General features: G+C 44.5%; 1 protein-coding gene across 8 annotated transcripts in view; it reads left to right on the forward strand.

Annotated features, from left to right (window-relative positions):
• The window catches only part of RBM47 (RNA binding motif protein 47), an 88781-nt gene that overhangs the window by 57970 nt on the left and 6751 nt on the right, over nucleotides 1-24060 (forward strand). For 7 of the 8 annotated variants that reach the window (XM_079989746.1, XM_079989747.1, XM_079989740.1 and 4 more), the window contains one exon: nucleotides 21648-22793. In XM_079989746.1, coding sequence (XP_079845872.1) covers nucleotides 21671-22793 — 1123 coding nt within the window. In that variant the 5' untranslated portion in view covers nucleotides 21648-21670. Of the gene's footprint in view, nucleotides 1-12701; nucleotides 12792-21647; nucleotides 22794-24060 lie in introns of those variants that run through there. The other variant, XM_079989742.1, reaches the window with a different exon arrangement.

A 24060-nucleotide genomic window follows, 5' to 3' on the forward strand; every position in this document is an offset into this window, starting at 1 on the left:
TTAAGTACTTAATTCGTTCCGGAGGTCTGTACTTAAACTGAAACTGTTCTTAACTTGAAGCACCACTTTAGCTGATGGGGCCTCCTGCTGCTGCCGCACCGCCGGAGCATGATTTCTGTTCTCATCCTGAAGCAAAGTTCTTAACCTGAAGCACTATTTCTGGGTTAGCAGAGTCTGTAACCTGAAGCCTCTGTAACCTGAAGCGTATGTAACCCGAGGTACCACTGTATAAGCTAAACAAGCTATAGTTTAGGGCCCCACTCTCTTGGCCCCCCCAAAAAAAATATAAAGGGGAAAAAACCCTGGAGTAGTTGGTGGGTGGGAAAGTTAAAGGGAAGAGTGCTCGAGTTGCATGTTTCAGGCCTATAAATCAATTTAACTCCCCTCTTTTTGATGCATTCTCTCCGTCTCTCTCCACGTTGTCAGCTAAAGTTTAAGCAAGAGCTGACCTTAAAGGTCCTGAGAAGATTAGCAAGAGGTTCCCTTCCTCCCAGACCGATGTTTAGTTCCCCTGGTTTAGTAATGGATTTGTCAGCTGATTAGTCAGCTGACGAGCTGCAGAAATGAGAACGTGACCTTGTAAATATCTCATATTTCATCCTGATCTCATTAGGTGGCTCTTCCAGCTCACTCCTTCCTCAGAATATAGATTGTGTTTATGCCTATTAAAAACGGAATATGTTTCTACATATGTAGTGCAAGGCGCAAGACTGGGCAAACGTTGGGCACCTTGTTACCTAAGAAAAGATGATGAAACATTTGTTAAAATCTGTGTATTTTTAAAAAAGTGTGTTTGTTGTCTTTTCATTAATTTGCGCATGTGAATGATGGCACAGCTGAGAGAGGGAGAAAGATACTGTTAACGTTTATTCATTCTAGCTGTAGGACTTAAATGGCTTCTCTTCTTTCATTATACTTACATGTGTTCTCACTGGGAGGAGCGGTTTTTAGTGGATACACATCTCTAAACGACAACAAGATAAGCAACTGGGGGCACAGACGCAACCACAACCATCAGCCAACCATGCAAGAAAACGTCAACGTTTGGCTGGCGCTGTTTATTAATAAGATCCAAAGGGCAGTTTTGTGTAGCAAAATGCTGCAGGCTATAGGATAACTTGATAAAAAAAGCATGATAAATACATGGTAGGTTTACTGTAAATACAGTATATTTTCTCAGCCAATATGTTTCGTTAACACACAAGAAGGGCTCTCCATTTTAATGCAAATACTTAACTAAATAACAAACGATGCATTGATATTTTGGGGAGCAGGAAAGCTGCTAAAGCGCACTTTCCTGAACCAAAAAGTAAGTTTCCTCCATCTTCCATACTTGCCCTGCATGTGATATTGAGCCTATGGCAGTATGGCGAAGAGGACCCAACGACATGCGCATATCGTCCCAACTTTTTTAGATTAAAAAAATTGGATGCATGTCTTCTGAGACGTTCTCCCGGGTGGGTCACATGACCCACACTGAGATCTAAAGGTAAAGGGACCCCTGACCATTAGGTCCAGTCGTGGCCGACTCTGGAGTTGCGGCGCTTGTAGCATTTGCCCTCCTAGGTGACATCATGCTGGGTCATAATGAAAGGGTTAAATGAGTGTGAAGTGATTGGCCAGTGGGAACCCAAGGGGAGGAGTTAGAGTTAGAGTTGTCGAGGGTCAGGTGGGAGTTGGAGAAGGAAGAGGGAGGATAAGTTTTGTTGTGAGAGAGTGAGAGAAACTGATAGGAGGAGTCAGATAGACAGTTGGGATAATTGGTTAGCAGTTATTAGGAAGGTATAGGCCGGTATAGAAACTAAGGATAAGAAACTGACAAGAAAAATTAACGGAAACCATAGACTTGTTCATGCTTATAAAATTTGTTTTAATGTTAACAACTGTCTAGACTCAGTGTGTACACGAGAGAAACGGGTTGGTGGCAGCGGGAATGTGATCATAGTGGTGGCACAGAGATCAATAGAGATCAAACGTCCGGAGACCCTGTGTGATCGCCACAGTGCTCATCTTGCTTTATTGGCCAAGGGAGCTGGCATACAGCTTCTGGGTGATGTGGCCAGCATGACTAAGCCGCTTCTGGTGAACTAGAGCAGCGCACGGAAATGCCGTTTACCTTCCCGCCGGAGCGGTACCTATTTATATACTTGCACTTTGATGTGCTTTTGAACTGCTAGGTTGGCAGGAGCTGGGACTGAGCAACGGGACCTCACCCCGTTGCGGGGATTCAAATCGCCGACCTTCTGATCAACAAGTCTTAGGCTCAGTGGTTTAACCCACAGCGCCACCTGCGTCCCAACACTGAGATCTACCCCCCCCAAAGCACATTTTGGGGCGTGTGATCTTGCATGGTGTCCCAAAACCCGTGTTTCTGGGTGCTGCGCAAGATCGTGGCACTGGGGGGGGGGACACCTTTTCAGGGAGAGATTGTAGCATGCAAGTGCACGAGATAAGGTAAAGGTAAAGGTACCCCTGCCCGTACGGGCCAGTCTTGACAGACTCTGGGGTTGTGCGCCCATCTCACTTAAGAGGCCAGGGGCCAGCGCTGTCCGGAGACACTTCCGGGTCACGTGGCCAGCGTGACATCGCTGCTCTGGCGAGCCAGAGCCGCACACGGAAACGCCGTTTACCTTCCCGCTGGTAAGCGGTCCCTATTTATCTACTTGCACCCGGAGGTGCTTTCGAACTGCTAGGTTGGCAGGCGCTGGGACCGAGCAACGGGAGCGCACCCCGCCGCAGGGATTCGAACCGCCGACCTTTCGATCGGCAAGCCCTAGGCGCTGAGGCTTTAACCCACAGCGCCACCTGCGTCCCAATAGTGCACGAGATAGCATCGCCCAAAATGGCCAAGGCAATCTCACGTAAAAAAAAAAAAAATGGGGTGTCCTGTTTTTCCCAGGACCCTTGGTGGGTATGTGTGTACCTTTGCCCTGAAACACAGTATTTTTCTTTCACAAATAGGCAGCAGGAGGGCCTTGGAGGACCTTCACAGAGGTTGTAGGGGGGCCTTTAACACTTTACCTCCTATTGCAGTCTTAGTCTGGACTGAGGGCTCCATAGCTGCTATTTGCAGGGCGGGAAAGCTCCCATTAAAGGAACAAAAGGAGTAGGTAATGTACAAACTAGACAGCATACCTAACAGAGTCAGTGCAGTGTACTGTCTCCTTCCCAAGGTACTGAGATCACATCTTACCAAAAGAAGCGCTTCCCTGCTAACCTTATCAACGGTGAACCCTGCTGCTGCTGTGGAAGATTTTAATAAGGACCCTGGGAATTCCCGGGTGTCTAAGAAGGTTATATACATAGGCCACTACTACGGCCCGTGTTTTGTTAGCCCAAAAAATGGAAAACGAGCGAGGTCCCAACCAAAGAAGAATGGCAGCTTAAGTTGTCAGAATATGCACAACTCGCAGCCTTAACATGTAGAATAAGAAAACAAGAAGAACATACATTTAAAGAAGATTGGAAAACGTTTATTGAATATATGGGAAATAACTGTGTACAGCTGAAAACGTAGGCAGCATTAAGATAAATTCAACAGTGTAAATAAGTTTTGATGGATGCAATAATAGTTTTTGTAAAATATGCAGGGATTTATGATATGTAAAATGACCCATGGAAGGAGAAGAAAGGAAGTCATTGATATCTTGAGGATATAAAAGGAGTATTTTAAATTGTAAAACAAAAAAGAATAATGTATATTATATATATATATATATATATATATATATATATATACAGTTTTTAATAAGGACCCTTTTACCTCTAAGATAGTAGCTGCATGTGGTTCAAAAGCTCTACTTCAGACCACAGCAGAAATGAAATAATGTTTGCATTGCACTGACCTCCCGCAAAATATGTGTTTTGTGCTGTCCCCGGTTCCGTGCAATGCTACCTTGCATTCTCATTTCCACCTGGCATATCAAAAGAGGCTGCTGTTTTCTTTGGCCCTTGAAGTCTTAGGATGGCTCAGTGATCCTCTGAGTAGTTTTGAAGACGACAAGCCTCATTTGATTTCTAAGAGAACGGTCAAGAAGCAGGTGTTGTCCCACAGCACCAGTCTTCATCTGGTTGCTCTTATAATGAGCTAACTCTAAATGTTTCCCCCCAGATGTGAATTATTAACATTGTGGAATAAGTCCCCGTTTTTGCTTCTGTACTCCGGTTCTTTACTCTATATAACTTAAAGAGAAAGAAGAGCTGAACCCGCCTGTCAGAGCTGCCTCTAGGTCCCAGCTCACAGAGGACCAACGCTAGGCTGTCGTAATGTACAAAAGTCTTTATTGAAGTTCAATTTCCATTTCAAAGCCGCAGCACGCAGCCCTACATCTTAAACCCTAGATCGGCGAAGTTCCGTCTGAGTCTCCTCCCCTCTGACACCAGTTTAAGATCCTAGCCCTGCTCCACCTTTTCCGCTGCTCTGTCCTCTTCTGGGTCCTCCTGCCCGCTGGGGCATTGCCCTTTCTGGACTCTTCCGACGCTGAGTCGCTTAGCTCCTCCCCCTGCCTCCTGCGGGCTTTAGGACCCGGTTCCCAATCCTCATTCTCTGCTGTCCCGCGCTCCTGTACATTTGAACTTGCCTCTCGCGCCAACCCAGTGACCTTTCTCCTAACCGTTACACTACTTCTGTCACTGCTTCCCTCTTCCGGGATATTGGCCGGATCTGACCTCCCCTCCGTTGTCCGACTTTCTGATGGAGGCGTGGTCAGCCCTGCCTCATCTTCTCTCCCTGGTGGGGAATGCACTGGCCCCGATCCTTGGGACTCTTCCCCCCCCCACTCTGCTCTGGTGGGGAAGCTGGTCCTGATTTCCAACTACTGCTCTGGGAGTCCCTGCTGCCCCCTTGCTCCTGGGGCGTTCCCCTTGGGAACCCCCTACCCCTGGCCACTGGCGCCCCCTTCTGTGAATCTTCCGATTCGCTGGAGAGGCTCATGGAATCCCTCGGTCCACTGTCCTCTTCTCCTACGCTCCCCTTGGATTCTTCCCCTTCGCTCTCCATCTCCTCTCTTCCCTGTGCCTCTGCTCCTGAGCCCCTGACACCGCCTCAAGCCTAAGGACATGATTCTCAAATACTTGAATCCAAACAGCATTTTAGAAACCTCTAGGCCAGGGGTGGGAATCTGTTGCCTTTCAGATAGGATGTCCCTATTTTAATCGGAGAGGTGCTGGAGGGTATGACATTGTTAGGGACTTTTCAACTCTCTTCTGCACCAGCCAACATTACCAATGCTCAGAGATTATTGGAGTTGTTGTCCCAAACATCCAGGGTGCCTTAAAGGCCCGTATAGTTAAAGCTATGGTTTTCCCAGTAGTGATGTATGGAAGTGAGAGCTGGACCATAAAGAAGGCTGATCGCCGAAGAATTGATGCTTTTGAATTATGGTGTTGGAGGAGACTCTTGAGAGTCCCATGGACTGCAAGAAGATCAAACGTATCCATTCTTAAGGAAATCAGCCCTGAGTGCTCACTGGAAGGACAGATCCTGAAGCTGAGGCTCCAATACTTTGGCCACCTCATGAGAAAAGAAAACTCCCTGGAAAAGACCCTGATGTTGGGAAAGATGGAGGGCACAAGGAGAAGGGGACGACAGAGGACGAGATAGTTGGACAATGTGCTCAAAGCTACCAACATGAGTTTGACCAAACTGCGGAAGGTAGTGGAAGATAGGAGTGCCTGGCGTGCTCTGGTCCATGGGGTCATGAAGAGTCGGACACGAGTAAAGAACAATAGAGTCTATACAGAGTTATAGGAGTAAACAGTCAGAGCCCTATGTATCCTGAAACAGCAAGTTTACTCAGTGTTTTCAGTTACAATTTTGGAATCAGAAGTATGTATTCTGCATTAATGAATAAAAATAAATAGCACTGAAACCATGAAATACCGAATAAAAATAAAAACAACAACCCAATAGCCCCTCCCAAAAAACACATTTTAAAAGGGCATAGGATGTAAATTCATAAGTACACGAAAGAGTTCTTTGGAATCCAATTTTCACTAACAAGCATTTCCTTAAAATGCATGAAAGACTCTTAACATGTTCCTTGAAGATTTCAAAAAGTGGCTATTGTATGAACTTAACCTTCATCAGTCGAAAGTACTTGTACATTTCCACAAGATTTTTGGAAGATGTGCTTTATGCTCTCTCCTGTTAAAATTGAAACACTCCAACTTCTCCTTACTTTCAGTTCTGCCTCTCTCAAAATTCATTTTTTGGGGGTAAAATGTTGTGATTGCTCCAATGGCAGTGTTGCCATCGAAGCTAGCCCATTGACAGACCCCCTGCTTGGCACAATATTTTGCCCAGTTCGGGACTCGAACCCATAACCACTTTTCTTGTACCGATAAAGCACAGGCCTGAGCAGTTTTTCCCTTGCCCTTCCCCTTTCCCAGGGAAAACCCACTCTAGGCTGCTAAACCAGAGCAAATGTCAATCTGGACAAAACCCAGATTCCCTTTTGCTCTGATTGATTTCTAAAGAGTGTTTTTCCCCACCCCCAGAGGAAAGCAGCAGGAAAAGAGAAAGTGCGGATGAGCCCAAAGTCACGCTGCATTCGGTAGGATTTGTTTTTGAAAATAAGATAAATACGTTAGCTTCAAAATAAGATAATACAAACCAGGGTTCAGAATTAGCAGGATGCCAGGCACATTTTGCACCTAATGATTCTCCATTAGCGAATGCTTCAAAAAGTCTGGGTGCCATTTTTTTTGCACCTGGTTGACGCTAACTGATTGCTGAAATGTGTGTGCTTTGAAGCTGGAAGTATATGTTAAGGACAGACAATATGTGAAGGGGTTTAACAATAAAGAGCAGAGTGTTTTGAATACTGATGTTTGGTACCAGTACAGTGGTACCTCTGGTTAAGTACTTAATTTCTTCCGGAGGTCCGTTCTTAACCTGAAACTGTTCTTAACCTGAAGCACCATTTAGCTAATGGGGCCTCCCGCTGCTGCTGCTGCACCGCCGGAGCACGATTTCTGTTCTCATCCTGAAGCAAAGTTCTTAACCTAAAGCACTATTTCTTGGTTAGCGGAGTCTGTAACCTGAAGCATATGTAACCTGAAGCGTATGTAACCTGAGGAACCACTGTATTTTTCTTGTAAACGCCAAATCAAACATGTACTAACAATTTTTGCTTAAATTGTGATATTAACAATGTCTCACTTATGTGAATTGCATATTAGTTCATTCTTATCAAAATAATACATAAAAAATGTTGCCGGACACCTCCCCCCCAAAAATGGCGACTAGACATTCTGTTTTGGCACCTACAACCCAGATCCCAGGAGCCACTTGGCTCCTAGCTTTTCTATCCCAGTTTCAACATTGATCCAAGCTACGTTTAATTTTTCTGAAAAAGAAAAAATCATTTTTAAAGCTTTAAACTGAATTTCTACACAAGCACAGAGGTGTCATAATTTAAAAGCTTGCTAAATATGACTGCAGAATCAAGATGGCTGAATAACCTCTGTTGCGATGGTTGATGGTTGTATCTTGGAAAGAAAGAAAAAGCACCTCTTATGGCTAGAGAATTTCAGAGGATGAAGATAAACCTTCAGATAGTCTTATCAGAGTGTGTCATATGGCTACGTTTGTATGAAGGGTCATTTTGAAAGGCTGCTGCATGTTTATTTATTAAAAAGGTTGCAAAGGGAGGTACGTCTTTATATAAAGAGATGTATTTTTTTGTAAAAGCCTGTTTTGCAGAATCTGAAAGGAATTGCCAGTCTTCTTTTGGATTCTAAGCAGTGGCTTAGCGTGGGTCGTCAGCACCCGGGGCAAGGCAAGTAATTTGCCCCACCTAACCCGTGGATTTGCGCCCCCTAACCCGTGGATTTGCGCCCCCTAACCCGTGGATTTGCCCTAACCCCAGAAGTTGCGCCCGGTGTGGCCAGCCCCCCCTGCACCCCCCACGCTACGCCACTGATTCTAAGAATAGAATCCCCAAAATGTGACATTGAGGGCGCAACTCAAAATCTTGCCTTTGGAAACAAACAAGCCTTAGAAGGAATGCCATGAGTTGCTTGCTGGGATTTCAACGTCTTGCATAGCTCATTGTCTCCTCCCCGTGAACTACAACAAAGTATCCCGCTAAAAGCATATTTGAACACGATTGTGTCGTTTGACTAATTGGCGTAATGGATACAGGTTGCAGAATTCAGCTTTTCTTAACGTAATACAGTGGTACCTCGGGTTAAGTACTTAATTCGTTCCGGAGGTCCGTTCTTAACCTGAAACTGTTCTTAACCTGAAGCACCACTTTAGCTAACGGGGCCTCCTGCTACTGCCGCGCAGCCAGAGCACGATTTCTGTTCTCATCCTGAAGCAAAGTTCTTAATCGAAGCACTATTTCTGGGTTAGCAGAGTCTGTAACCTGAAGCGTATGTAACCTGAGGTACCACTGCATTTGGATTATTTTGGCCACACAGGTGGGCAGCCTGTGATCCTCGGCCTAATTTCGCAAGTCATCTTAAGGCGGCCCTGTTCAGGGAAGTTTTTAATGTGTGATATTTTAGTGTATTTTTGGTTTCTATGGAAGCCGCCCAGAGTGGCTGGGGAAACCCAGCCAGATGGGCGGGGTACAAATAATAAATTATTATTATTATAAAATTATTATTATTAAGTCAGTGTTCGAAAGTCCCATTGTTCTAGGCGGATTTTGCGACCGGGAATTTCATCCACTTGAGCAGTTTCTGAGCTCTGGGCGCAGTACTGCACCTAATATTTAACTGCCACTGCTGGAATGAAAGGAATACCTTTTTCTGCCTCTCCACTTCCAACCACTCTCTGAAGACTGGAGAAGAGATCCTCTTAAGAATATTAGGGGGTGGGCAGGGGAAGGACTAGACCATGTACAAAAATGATTTTAGCTGCAGTTCATTCATTTTCAGCTTTGTATTCTTGTTATTAAAAAAGCACACCTAGATATTCCATTGCGGCACCCATGACGTAGGTTTAAGGTGCCATGTAGCTCCTAGCTTTCATATCACAGTTTGTAATACTGCCCTGGGTATACTATCAGTCCAGACCTATTGTGAGGGTGATCTGTCCTGCTTCTTGCATCCCACCGGGCAAAAAAGGAAAAAGAGAAGTCAGTGGGTAGCAGAGAGAGGGGGCAGAAAGAGGGAAAAGGTCCCTTCGCCACTGCTGCCTTTGGCTCCTCAACCCACCACAACCACATGGCCTCCAACAAGTTGCCACGAAATGAATGTAGCCCTGGACAGACAAAAAGTTGCCTGCACTTTCCATGATGGGTACAGTCTACATACTACTGCAGACTGTTATGTACTGAGTTGAATAGGATCCAAAATGCAGCAATCTGATTGGTCCTAGAACAATAGGATTCAGAATGCAGCAGTCTGATTGGTCCTAGAACAATAGGATTCAGAATGCAGCAGTCTGATTGGTCCACAGGATTGGTCCCCAATCCAGCTCCAGGTGGAAGGGAATCCGCAACCTGATTGGCCTACAGGAGAATCCCAGAATTAGCCAATCACGTGGGGCCCATTGTGTAAATAATGTATATAAAGCAGACATTCTGCGGGAACTTCCATTCCTCCTCACCACTATCAGCTGAATAAAGAGCATGAAATCCACTCTCGACTCCGAATATATTTCACAGACCCTCCAAATGCCCCTGTTTTCCAGGGACATCCCAAATTTACAGAAGCCATCCCAGTTTTTTACTTGATCCCAGAAAGTTCCACTTTTCCTTTCGGATGTCCCTATTTTCATTGGAGAAATTGTGGAGGGGATGGAGTTATGTGAACCCCAGAGCCAAGGAGATAAGTAACTAGACAACCTTTGGAAGACATCTGAAGGCAGCGCTATATAGCTTATTATGTTTTTATATGCATTGGAAGCTGCCCAGAGTATCATCATCATCATCATCAACATCATCATTATTATGGAATAAGACATCCCTATTTTCACTGATAAATGTTGTCAGGTTTGCTATTGAAGTCAGCGGCAGACCTCTCATGGTAACCAGAGCAAAAAGAAATTGTGTGGGGCTGAACATGAAAGATACTTGATGCTTTTGGACTTTTGTGGAATTCAACTCCAGTGCCTTCTGGTACATTCTGCCAGAATCTTTAAAATCTGTCATCATGTGTTCTGCAAACTGCATTGTATTACGTTACCTTCTTCTTCTTCTTTGGCGATCACTCAGAGCTGAGTAAGATTGTCTTCCATGAACATGGTTTTAACATGAAGTGACAGTGGAGGTCAATTCTGGATCCACACATTCTTCCACAGTAGGAACATAGGTTTCCAGGCGGGAGTTGATCACGGTGAGGGTTTGCCAAGCATGCCTTCCTCTTAGCTCATTTCTCCCTGTTGTCCTGAGTTCAAGCATCTTCAAAGCCCATGACACCTTTGGTAAAAGCTGTTCTCCAATTGGAGCACTCGCAGGCCAGTGTTTTCCCAGTTGTCGGTGTTTATCCTACATTTTCTAAGATTTGCCTTGAGAGAGTCTTTAAACCTCTTTTGTTGACCACCAGCATTGCTCTTTCCATTTTTAAGTTCAGAATAGATCTGTTGGTTTGGATGACGATAATCAGGCTTCTGAACAACATGACCAGTCCAACGAAGTTGATGTTGAAGAATCATTGCTTTGACACTGGTGATCTTTGCTTCTTCCAGTATACTGGCATTAGTTTGCCTGTCTTCCCAAGTGATGTATAAAAATTTCCAGAGACACTGTTGATGGAATCTTTCGAGGAGTTGGAGACGGTGTTTATAAGTGGTCCATGTTTCACAAACATACAGTAAGGTTGGTATTATGTTACCACATAAGACTTGGCAGGTCTCCCCAAAGGAAGAAAAAAGCCCTTATTTTTGTCAATGTATGCAATAACGAAATGCATGAGGGTGAGGGTTTTTTTGAGGGGAGGGAGCTAACTTTGGACCACGCAGCAAAGATCCCCATTTGAGCATAATAGCTACCATGCTACCATCTTCCAGTATCTGAGCTGCCATGGAAGTGACCTACGAAACTGGTTTCCTCCGATGGTTATAGCAAAAATCCTGAACGTGTTTCAAGCTAGCCTTCTGAAAAATTAGCTATTGTGAAGCAGAGGCCAAAAAATGGTAGATCGCTTTCTGGGAAGAATTGTTACTTCCTTGTACTAGAAGGGAGGTCAGATTGTAATTTCTACTGTGTTCGCTTTTAACCTTGTGTAGGAGGACACAGAATCTCTGATAATTCATCATATCCTGGAGAAAAGCCTTTTTTCTCTCCCGCTGGCTGTTTTTAGCTTGCTGAACTGGCAAATTCAGCCCCCAAAGAGCCTTTCAGTTTAACTGACTGAAAAAGGTGTGGTGTTTGCTTTCCCTAAGTGCTCGTGGGGCCGAGTGTTATGTACAGACCGTATTTATGCCGTGAATCATGTTTCACCCCTCCCCCTTGCTTTTTACTATGGTATCAACGTACTGTCCTACATTTCTCTGATGGAAATAGGGATGTCCCATTCCATAAGGACAATTTTACTATTTATACCCCACACATATGACTGGGTTGCCCCAGCCACTCTGGGCAGCTTCCAACATAAGAAAACATTAAACATTTTTTTTTTTAAAAAAATCCCTATACTGCACAGGATTGCCTTCAGGCAGCTCGGGGGTTGGATAACTCCATACCTTCCAAAATTTCTCCAATGACAAGAGGGACATCCTAAGGAAAAGTGGGACATTCCGGGATCAAATAAGAAACTGGGATGGCTTCTCTAAATTAGGGATGTCCCTGGTAAATAGGGACACTTGAAGGGTCTGAAAATTGATAGAGAGAGAGGAGCAAATACCTCCCTATGGTATTATAGGGAAAATAGGGACATCCTATTCCATACCCTCTAACATTTCTCCAATGACAGTAGGGACATCCTAAGGAAAAGTGGGACATTCCGGAATCAAATCAGAAACTGGGATGACTTCTCTAAGTCACGCATGTCCCTGGAAAATAGGGACTCTTGGAGGGTCTGTCTGTCTATCGATCTATTGATCTATCTTTCTATCTATCCATCTATCTCTTCTTCCTAGTCAATTACTTGTTTGCTACAGAAACAGCAAACACCTGGTAGCTAACCATGTGCAATTCTGCATTTTTTTTGGGGGGGGGGAATCTTCATTTACTCTGCCTCTCTTGCACTGAAGAATTGTGGCTCTCTTTTTCTTCTTCTTCATAATTGAAGAATCCTGACAAGTAGCCTAAATTCTGATCCATTGGCATAAAGATAGAATTCACTCCCCCCCTCTCCCTCCCCAAAAAGCCCTACTGTCAAGCAAAATTTGCCCTTCCTCCTTATCTTATCTGTTTTGAGTCACACAAACTATTTGCACAACGCCTTGTGCTGGGAAGAAGTTGTTTGTATATGAATCACTCCCTTTTTGCCAATTTCGGAGCCTCAGCTAAGTCTTTCTTTTCTTCTGTTTGACATTTTCCTCCAGGAGTAGGAATTTAAACTGTGCGTCTCCTATTCTTTCTCTTTAAGCTTCAGATCGGCCTCATATAAATCCATTAGCTACAGGTGGGGGTTTTCAATTAATTTTTCAAACCGCTGGCATGAGCTCCCTGCCTCCACATCTCCTTTCCTTTGGCGTCCCACCCATTCCGACTGCTTCGAGGTGCCTTTAGCAAATTACTGCCATGGAATTTAAATAGCCAAAGCTCATTGACCAATAAAACCATATGTGTACTGTATAACAGAGAGTTATGTAGACCTCGTGACTCGGAGGAAAGGTTATTCAATCAAAGGTGGAAGCAGTACTAACCTGTTGCGACTGCAAGGCTAGAAAGGTAAGAGGGAAACTGGATTTTATGCGAGATTTTGTTTGATTTTATGTCCAATAGCTAAGAGTGCAGCCGGTCTCTGCTCTCCTCTGGACTGTGGGTTTTAAAAATGAAATGAAATAATTATAAACATGCAACACAGGAACACCTCGAAGACTTTTCCGTTCAGGCGACGTGTACAGATTTCATAGATGTAATAAGAGTTGACATAGTCAAACGTCATATTTAAACCCAGCATTAAAAATGTGTTCCATTGTTTTAAGACTTAAAAACCGAGCAGGCAAAAGGTTTGCCATTCTTTTAAATCAACCAAGCAAAGCAGGATTAATTTATCTTTGTATTTTTCTTGGATCCGGTTCTGCTGACCTTGTGGAGTAGGTCATTCTTCAGGTAGATATGATGAATTTGGCTCTGGGATCTGAAAGAAAGAAGTTTTGGCTTCAGGGGTTTCTTAGTACAGTGAAAAGCACTAATTACTGTTCATCTACACTAAGAAGCATTGCTACATTAGGCAAACATAATTTTAAGCAGAATGCTTCCATATTGTGCTTATACGATGTGTGTTTCAGTGGTGTAGTTTGTGCAGCATTTTGTGTAGTATTTTCACTTTTCAAAGGGCTGAGTAATGGAAGTTTCACACAAGGAAAAGCTCGAGCTGTCAATGGAGAATTGTGCTTATTTATGTGATTGTGTTTCATTAAATAAACGGGGAAATTGTTTAATTTCCCCCCACGTTCAATCTTTATGTATTTTGTGATATGAAAATACCAAAAACGCATTCTAGGCTTGCATTGTATTCCTGAACTGCAGTCCTGGAATAGAAAAAGTGGGTTTCAGGTGTTAAAGAGAGATGGTTTAGATGCACTTCTTGTGACATTGGCATCAGTTCAAACTAGGGCTGGTTTGTTTTGTGTAGTTTTCTAACACAGTTTCACGTTTATAACGGTGGCATTTAAATCTTCAGAAAAAGCAACTGAATTCCAGTTTTACTGGGGAGAAAAGGTATAAGGACTATTTTGGAGCCAATTTAACGAGCTTTCGTGTGCTTGTTCTGATAGAAATACAGGTGTATTGAGCTTTAAATAGTTGGGGCAAATCCTCTCTAACTTCTTTCCACAGTGTAAATCCATATGAATTTACACTGTGGAAAAAGCCTACCTTTTGGCTTAGGTAGAGCAACATTGATGGGGTGCAACAGAGGGAAGATTTCAAAGTTTGTGTCTCATTCCACTTCTTTCAGAATGGAATAAAAAAACTCTAGGTGAACTTTCAACCAGAATTAAACTTTGAACCCGAGTGTAAATTGCACCGGTTCCTGCCCCTCACTTAAATACCACCATACCCTACGAAGTCCCCCTGTCCTAGTTAAACATTTAAAACACACACAAAACCCCCCCACAAAAATAATGTTACATTAACACTGAGCAGAGGTAACTTAATCTGGCACTTGCTCAGCCAAGACTAGTTATTGTGTCTTTTCATTTCAGCAAAAGGTTCAAAGTTTTGCACGGCCTTCACAGTTCAGAGATCAGGCACAAATTGCTGCACTTTGCAGTTCAGTTCCGCAGATATGATAAATTTCCGCAGCCGTAATGATTGCTTTTCCCTCTCTCTTCCCCATCCCCCCTCCCTCTCCCCTTCCACACAGAGGTGATGCAGTTAAAGGCATGTGCAAGTTGGTCATTGGCACCTGGGTTTAATGAATAACTAAATGATACCTTAAGCTTTCATGGGCGCAAGGTGGAGATTATGAAAGAGTCCAAACTGCGAATTGGGGGTGGGGTGGGGGATGGGATGACGCTCTGTGTGCAACAGCAGGAAAGTTGAAACACTACCATTCCTAATGGCATTTCATTGGAAGGACATCCCACTGAAATCAGTTTTTGTGCAAATCTGCCAGATCTTTTAATTTCAGATAGAAACTACTTGTGCAACATTTTCATGGATATTATAAGTCCTGTGAGCCATGGTGTTTAAACTTTTACCCAGAACAAGAATGGCTGGGGAAACCAAGCTAGATGGCTGGGGCATAAATAATAAAATTATTATTAATAATTCTTATTCTAGTCCGATTTGCAGGTTTGCTTTCTCCACCGACCCTTGTAATTTTTCAAAGGCTAGCATGATAATGCAACATGATAATGCTCCTAGGGACCATGGAGGCTTCAGCTCCACGAATAAAATATTTGAGGGGGCTGGAGGCTCATCCCCCAAGTGATGGGCACTACCATTCAAATGGTATGTGCACACTGCGTCACGTGATCGATTATGTGAGCAGGGCTTACCTGGGCTCCCACAATATTTTATTCAAGTTAGCACCCCTGGTTACGCAGAAATAAACATGGCACAAACTTTTATGTACCTCCAGTATAGGGCGGTATATAAATTCAAATAATACTATCTTGCCAGAGTGATGCATGCTCTAGTTATCTCCCACTTGGACTACTGCAATGCGCTCTATGTGGGGCTACCTTTGAAGGTGACCCGGAAACTGCAATTAATCCAGAATGCGGCAGCTAGACTGGTGACTGGGAGTGGCCGCTGAGACCATATAACACCAGTTCTTAAAGATCTTCATAGGCTCCCAGTACGTTTCTGAGCACAATTCAGAGTGTTGGTGCTGACCTTTAAAGCCCTAAACGGCCTCAGTCCTGTGTACCTGAAGGAGCGTCTCCACCCCCCCCCCCATCATTCTGCCCAGACACTGAGGTCCAGTGCCGAGGGCCTTCTGGCAGTTCCCTCGCTGCGAGAAGTGAGGTTACAGGGAACCAGGCAGAGGGCCTTCTCAGTAGTGGCGCCTGCCCTGTGGAACGCCCTCCCAGCAGATGTCAAGGCAATAAACAACTATTTTACTTTTAAAAGACAACTGAAGGTGGCCCTGTTTAGGAAAGTTTTTAATGTCTGACGCTGTATTGTTTTTAATATTCTGTTGGAAGCCTCCCAGAGTAGCTGGGGAAACCCAGCTGGATGGGCGGGGTATAAATGATAAGTTGTTGTTGTTGTTGTTGTTGTTGAATAATAATAATAATAATAATAATAATAATAATAATAATACAGTAAAACAATATGTGCTTTTAAACCAATTAGGCAGCTGCATATTGACTGCGGTGTATATGTTGCATTTAAATTGAAAACAATTCTTAGACTGCAGACTGCAGCTCAAAAAACAGCAGGAGGGAAATCTCTACACCCCAACCTTCTTAGCCCAGGATCACATTTATAAACATAAGAAACCCTGTGGGTCCCACAAAATATTCATTTCACAGTAGTAAAGCTAGAGATGCTCTGCATTATACAGTGCTATCATTGGACCAGCTGAGTGTGTTCCACTTTGACTGGCAGCTGCTCTGTTTGGTTTCAGTCAGTGGCATTTCCTTTTGCCCAGGCTTGAACTTGCGGTACCTTTTAAATACAAAAGAAGAAGATGCCTCCACATTTGTATGCATCTTTCTTTTTTTGGTCATAAACCAACAACCCAGTCCGGGAGAGGTGAGGGCAGGTGGGATGCCTTCTGCTCCATCATCATGTTACGCTTTGCTGCGAAGTAGGTGGGTATCGCATTATGATCCGACTGCCCAAATGCATGTGAAATTTCAGTGCTGATTTCTGGCCTGTGCCTATTTGCTTGTGTGCTCTTGTTGTGGAGATATGAGATGGGGACAACTATCTCAGAACCACATGCTGCTTTAAATGCAGGCACTTGCAGCGGGGTCTTTATTCTGCTTTGGACAGAATATTCCGGAAGCGGTACTATTTTCCTTTGTTGAGGAAAAAAGGGTTCCTGGTCCAGAGAAGAGGGTTATGGAATCAGTATCCTATTGAGCTCAGTATCAGTATCCTAAGCACATCATCTGTGACCACAGCATCTCCAAGCTCCTCTTAGCTTACTCAGAGTTTCAAGCTACCTCTCTGCTGGATTAATGCCCTCCCCCCTCCCCACTCAAGTCAAAGCAGGCTGTTGTCCCAACATCTGTCATCTTGTGACACCTTGGCATGCCAGGACCTTGTCAGCCCTTGGGACACTGAATGTCATTTTTACAACCGTTGGGCTAGAACATGATTCTAACTTTTTAAAGCAAGCTGAGCGCCAGTTCAAAGCAGGGGGTTGGGGAGCAGGGCTAGGATAGTGGTTTGATGTTAAAACTTGTGGACTGTCACTATATTTTCAGGTGGGATTAAAATTCAGGTTGCACCACTGAGATGGTTTTGGAGATCTGGCACCAGGAACAGAAAAAAATGCCTGGAAAGTATTGGATGATTGCTTGCTTGACACAACCTCTAGCCTCCTCACAAACAAATCAGGATGAGTATTCAATTAATAGCCAATGTTGCCTAATCTCCCTGCAAATTGAAGAATTAATGTTCAATAAACAGATATAATCACAAAGCAACCATTGAGTGGTCTTCACCATGATATCTTCAGATGTGTCATACTTAGCACAGATACAGCTGTATACAAACTTTTCTGTGTTGAGGGTGGTCCATCCCATCGTGGCCTTCGCACACTGTTGGTTAGTTCAAACAACCATTTCCTTCCACAACTTACTTTTCTATTGCAGGACCAGGCATTGGGCTCCCCGTACCCCAATCCATGCAAATAAGAGACCAATGAGACTGGTTTGGGGTCAAAACAGGCCACAACTTTATTGAATATGGATGAAAGAGGCTTGGCTTGGGCATGGGGCAATCAAAATACTTCCGGCCCGCCAGAATACTTCAGTGGTCAATCCAGATGGGGGGTTCCTAAGACTTACATCAAATAGGGTGACTGCTGTCTGGGGGAGTGCTTACGACACGCAGACATGGCCACTCCCCCTAGATCCCTTTAAAGGGCTACTCCAGCGTTTGGAGGGGCAGGCGGAAACTACAACCTCCCCTCCATCCAAAACAAAGGATTGCCGCAATGCCCAACCAGTTGTGACGATTGCTATGAGGTAGGCAAAACCACTGGCTGGGTGCCAATTAGCCCAGTGGGCAAATTCCTACCCGGCCCCTTAAAAAACGGTGATCACTGTACCACAGCAAAGTCATTGACTATGAGCGTAAACTGAGGGCGGGCGGGCAGGGAAAGGAACAAACAGGTAATACCCCAGGTGCAGGCTGCGTAAATGGGCAAGGGGTGGATGCGAGGAAAACCTACCTGCTCTGTCAGCTCCGCCCTCCGGGCACAGGCTAGGATCCAGTTCTTGATAGGCGGAGGGAAGGGCACCTCTGTTCCAGTTCCCTCGTCGGGGCCCCGGTGAAGCCTCTGCTGTCCTGCAATGTCGCTACACTAAAAGGCGTGAGCGGACTTGTGAAATCTCTTGCAATTCCCCCCCCCCCCCAAAAAAAAGCACAATAACTTTGGGCAAAACTTAAAAAAAAAAAAAGAGCTCAGCAACTTTTCTGTTTGGCTTTTCACCGTTTAAACTATGGCAACAGCCCTACCTGAAGTGTTGCTATTGCACTACGTGAAACCGCCTGTAAACTCTGCATAAACCGCGGTTCCCTCGTAGCTGCACTTAACAGCTTGGGCTAAATCCGGGGCCGGTGTTTCTCAGCTTGGATTCCTCACAGTGTCCTGTGGAAAGAGCTGCCCTTTCTCAACACAGTGGTACCTCTGGTTACGTACTTAATTCATTCCGGAGGTCTGTTCTTAATCTAAAACTTTTCTTCACCTGAAGCACCACTTTAGCTAATGGGGCCTCCCGCTGCTGCCATGCCGCCCCCCTCGCAATTTCTGTTCTCATCCTGAAGCAAAGTTCTTAACCCGAGTTAATATTTCTGGGTTAGCAGAGCTTGTAACCTGGAGCATATGTAACCTGAGGTATCACTGTACTCAATAAGAAAATAAGAAAATACAGCGCAGGAGAGTGATGGAGGAGCGACAGCTTCCTCCACAAGCAAGACAGAGGAGGAGGGGAAGGAGACATGGCCTGAGAAGAGTCCTAGTTGCTGCATGAGGAGACTTGGCGGACCAGATTAGGCCCATAAACCAGAAGCTTCCCATCCCCAAATTATGCTATGCAGATGAGCAGATATATATATATAAGGACGACATGCCAACATCAGGTTTGCATTGATGAAAACTCTCTATGTTTTGTTAGAGCAACGGAACAAAATAACCAAAAATGGTACTTGCCATTTATGCAGCTCCATCCTAATTTACAGGTGGAAAATAGGGGACTGTTTGACACAGTTCCACAAGAAAGGCTATGTTTTCTTAATGGGTATCATTATTATTTTCCAAATTCCTTTACAATGCACCTAGTAAATTTTGCTCACTGTAGCTTTTAAAATGAAACTGTTTTGCGTTCTTAGGGCAACATTTTAGGAAATTTCTACCTACCCCTTTCAACTGCCATTTTGTTTCAACCTCATCTGCAGTTCTATAGCTAACTTAATACAGTGGGAATGCCATAAATAAATGCTCGGTGTTTAAGGAGATAACAGAAATCACTGCGTTAAAGCTGACCGAAAGTCCAGAGGTAGCATTGTTATCAATTTACGATGGGGTGGAAGCTTTGCAGCCTCTGAAAGAATTGCTCACAAATTTATTGACAGCTGCACGAATTATTATAGCTAGGAAGTGGAAGGGGTAAGGAGAATATAAAATGGAAGAATGGTAGAGTTGTGGGATATGGCTATTAACGATAAATTAACATGTGCCATCAAGGTAAGAGGGAATATGCAGGAGAAATGATTTTGAGGAGACATGAAAGGTGTTTGTAGAATTTGTGCTGTTAAAGCGGAAAGGGCTCAAACCGTCGCAAGAGGTGTTGAAATTTTAGGAGGTTGGATAGTTACAATGGAATGGACTCAGCGGTGGGGGGCACTTTTTATTCTTATTTATTTATGATTATTACTTTGTCAAAATAAAAAATAAAATAAAGAAACGCTCCACCTTGTCAACATTATATCACCTCTTTTTTTGGGGGGGGGGGTCAGTTGCCTTTTATTGACAGTGTGTCGGAGAAAGCATCACAGCAACAGAGGAATAAAAGAGCCCCAGTGATCTTCAGGGGTATAGACTGAAGATTTTGACTTGTGTGTATGCATGTGTGAGTTGAGCTTGTGGCTAAGATTCTCATGACTGTTAAGGACAATATGCAATTATATGAACTACGTCCCAAGTTTTCATATCAAAAGTACCCTGATCAAAATGCCCCTTGGAAAAATAATTGAAGTCTAATAAGATTCATCCTGGGATGTTGTAGCATTTTTGTGTCCGTGAATCAGATCACTAATCCTTTTTCATCCTCCACATCTTCGCATCATGTGTTCTAGTCATCTTGTTTTCAAATGTTAAATAGTATTTTAATATTTCTTTTTAAGTAAGAGTTTGGCTGCATTAAATCATTGCGGGAGGAGGCATGCTTTCATAAATCAGGGATGGGGCGGCTCTGCACATCTTTGCTGGCCGGGGCTGCAGGGACTTAATAATAATAATAATAATAATAATAATAATAATAATAATAATAATTAATAATAATTTATGTATTTATTTATTTATACCCTGCCCATCTGGCTGTGTTTCCCCAGCCACTCTGGGTCGCTCCCAAAATAATATTAAAAACACAGTAATACATCAAACATTAAAAACTTCCCTAAACAGGACTGCCTTCAGATGTCTTCTAAAAGTCAGATAGTTGCTTATTTCCTTGACATCTGATGGGAGGGCGTTCGACAGGGCGGGCACCACTACTGAGAAGGCCCTCTGCCTGGTTCCCTGTAACCTCACTTCTCGCAGTGAGGGAACCACCAGAAGGCCCTTGGAGCTGGACCTCAGTGTCCAGGCTGAACAATGAGGGTGGAGATGCTCCTTCAGGTATACTAGGCCAAGGCTGTTTAGGACTTTAAAGGTCAGCACCAACACTTTGAATTTTGCTCAAAAATGTACTGGGAGCCAATGTAGGTCTTTCAGAACCGGTGTTATATGGTCTCAGCAGCCACTTAGACTGCATCACATTGGGAAACGCTGTTCTACAGAGAGGATCTGGGTTGTAAACATTCCTGAATGTGTTCTATGTTAGCATCTTTTTTGCCATGCGAGGAAACAGTATCCTTTTAAGCAGCAACTCTGCAACCTTGCAAGCCAAAGCAGTAAGCAACGTGGAAAACTGCTTCATGGCGACTTTTATAGAAATCGCATAGATAGACCAATTTTTGAACTTGTGTTATTAATGCCCAACAATTCCTAAGAAATGATATTTGCAATGGGGTATAAACTACAGGATATAATCCTGCCAACCTTCACCCCACATCTTGTTCCAAGTGGTACCTTGGTAGTCGAACGGCTTGGCTCCCTAACAAATCGGCTCCTGAACGCTGCAAACCTGGAAGTGAATGTTCCGGTTTGCGAACGTTTTTCGAAAGCTGAACATCCAATGCGGTTTCCGCTTGAGTGCAGGAAGCTCCTGCAGCCAATCGGAAGCTGTGCCTCGGTTTTCGAACCGTTTCAGGACTCAAACTGAGTCCCAGAACCAGAATTTGAGAACCAAGGTACTGCTGTACGTTGAACCGTGGTTTGGCAGTGCTGCCTGGACCAACCTGAGCAAACCCAGCCAAGCATGGGGCTCGCGTGAGTTCTCGTCCCCTACTTCCGTGTAGATGGGAGAAGGATCTTGGCAGCGTTTTGTTTTACTTTCACATGGGCCTTGTTACAGAACCCATCTTCAGACCACGTGTCGTGCTTTGTCGAGAAGAGTTTGTTTGCATGTCAACGTTGCCATATACAAACCGAGCCAAATCTTGTTGCTAGGTGTATGTTTGCCTCTTCGTAATCACACTTCCCTTACAAGAACTACCCAGATCTGATGCGACAGAAACGTTCCCATGTTGCCAACTGCGTCTAACGTCCTCCTTTCTGACCTCTTTGTTCAGGTACTTTGAATGATCAGGACATAATGACAGCTGAAGACTCCGCTGCCAGGATGAGTAACGATGCTTCCAATATGCAATCAAATAAGGTCCCCGAAGGTGTGGCTGGCGCACCGAATGAAGCTGCGCTTCTGCAACTAATAGAACGTACGGGTTACGCCATGGTGCAGGAGAACGGGCAACGCAAGTATGGCGGACCCCCACCGGGCTGGGAAGGCCTTCATCCTCCCCGCGGATGCGAAGTCTTTGTGGGCAAAATCCCTCGCGACGTCTACGAGGATGAGCTAGTGCCTGTCTTCGAAACCGCGGGGAGAATCTACGAAATGCGCCTGATGATGGACTTTGACGGGAAAAACCGTGGCTACGCCTTTGTGATGTACACCCAAAAATACGAAGCCAAGCGTGCCGTCAAAGAGCTGAACAACTATGAAATCCGTCCAGGGAGGCTGTTAGGGGTGTGCTGCAGCGTGGACAACTGTAGGCTGTTCATCGGAGGGATCCCCAAAATGAAAAAGAGAGAAGAAATTCTAGAAGAGATCTCCAAGGTGACGGAAGGCGTGCTCGATGTCATTGTGTACGCCAGTGCAGCGGATAAGATGAAAAACAGAGGATTTGCCTTCGTGGAGTACGAAAGCCACAGGGCAGCCGCGATGGCGAGGAGGAAACTGATGCCTGGCAGAATCCAGCTTTGGGGTCACCAGATTGCAGTTGACTGGGCCGAGCCGGAAATCGATGTCGACGAAGATGTCATGGAGACGGTCAAAATACTGTACGTGAGGAATTTGATGATTGAAACCACCGAGGATACAATTAAGAAAGTGTTTGGGCAGTTCAACCCCGGATGTGTGGAACGGGTTAAAAAAATACGAGATTATGCCTTTGTACACTTCACGAGTCGGGAAGATGCTGTTCATGCCATGAATAATCTCAATGGGACTGAACTCGAAGGGTCGTGCCTAGAAGTTACCTTAGCCAAGCCAGTAGACAAGGAACAGTACACTCGCTACCAGAAAGCAGCGAAAGGAGGAGCAACACCTGAAGTCACTCAGCAGCCGAACTACGTTTACTCGTGTGATCCGTACACCCTGGCATATTATGGATATCCGTATAATGCTCTGATTGGCCCAAATCGAGAATATTTTGTGAAAGGTTAGTAGACAACTTTTGGCCCCCTTTGGGGTTATCTGGGCCAGCTTTCCTTAAGTACACCAGTGGCATGGAAATTCTGGTCGTTATTGATCCAGAGCAGATTCTAGCGTATAGTTAGCAGAGTAAAAACTTAAACATGTTGCAGGATTCCCCAAAAATAGACCAGAGGCAATTGTATTTCATCCAGCGGAGCTTTACTGCTGCTGAAGGCAAATGAGCATAATGATCACAAATCCCAATACATTCAGGATTAGCACTGTCCATGAGAAATCCAGTTGCCATGGACTAGGGGCACTAGGCTAGTCCCTGAAATATTCCCAGTAAATTAGAGTATAGAAATATTAAAGGCTTGTGCCTCCTTCCCAAGGAGCCAGAGCCGGCTTCCCTTCTACCTGGCTTAGGGAGGCGTGTGCGATGCTCCCAAGAGGGTCCAAGAGCCCTCCTGCCATCTTCCCAACACCTGCCCAACTTTGGGAAGGAGACAGCTGGGCTCCAGCATTCTGTCCAAGGCAGGAGCCTACTTCCTGTATTGTTATCTTCTCGTGATACTAAACTTGTGTATCTCCATGCTTCTTTGTTCAGAAACAAAACAGGGCTTCCCAACACTATGGTAGGGGTTTTGGCAAATTTATGTGACTCTAGACATGGACACGGGTGGCGCTGTGGGTTATACCACAGAGCCTAGGACTTGCCGATCAGAAGGTCGGTGGTTTGAATCCCCGCAGTGGGGTGAGCTCCTATTGCTTGGTCCCTTCTCCTGCCAACCTAGCAGTTCGAAAGCACATCAAAAGTGCAAGTAGATAAATAGGCATCTCTCCGGCGGGAAGGTAAACGATGTTTCTGTGCACTGCTCTGGTTCGCCAGAAGCGGCTTAGTCATGCTGGCCACATGACCCGGAAGCTGTATGCCAGCTCCCTTGGCCAGTAAAGCGAGATGAACGCCGCAACCCCAGAGTCAGTCACGATTGGACCTAATGGTCAGGGGCCCCTTTACCTTTAGACATGGATATGCGCATACGTAATTTTATGTGTCGTGGCTTACGACATGAAAAATATACCCAACTACAACTTGAGAAAAGTAGTCATAAACAATAAATAAAATATTTAAAAATACACAGCCCGACAGGTATGTCTATTAAATCACAAATTTAAAAAGAAATGGGGAGGGGGGGGGAGAGAGGCAAAAACAGTCTGAGGAAGACTGAGAATGCTCAAAGAGCTCCAGGAGAAAACAGACTGCTGAGCTTAGTAGTTAAGGTTTTCTTTTT

This window comes from Podarcis cretensis (assembly GCF_951804945.1).
Source record: "Podarcis cretensis genome assembly, chromosome: 9".
Lineage (NCBI taxonomy): Eukaryota > Metazoa > Chordata > Lepidosauria > Squamata > Lacertidae > Podarcis > Podarcis cretensis.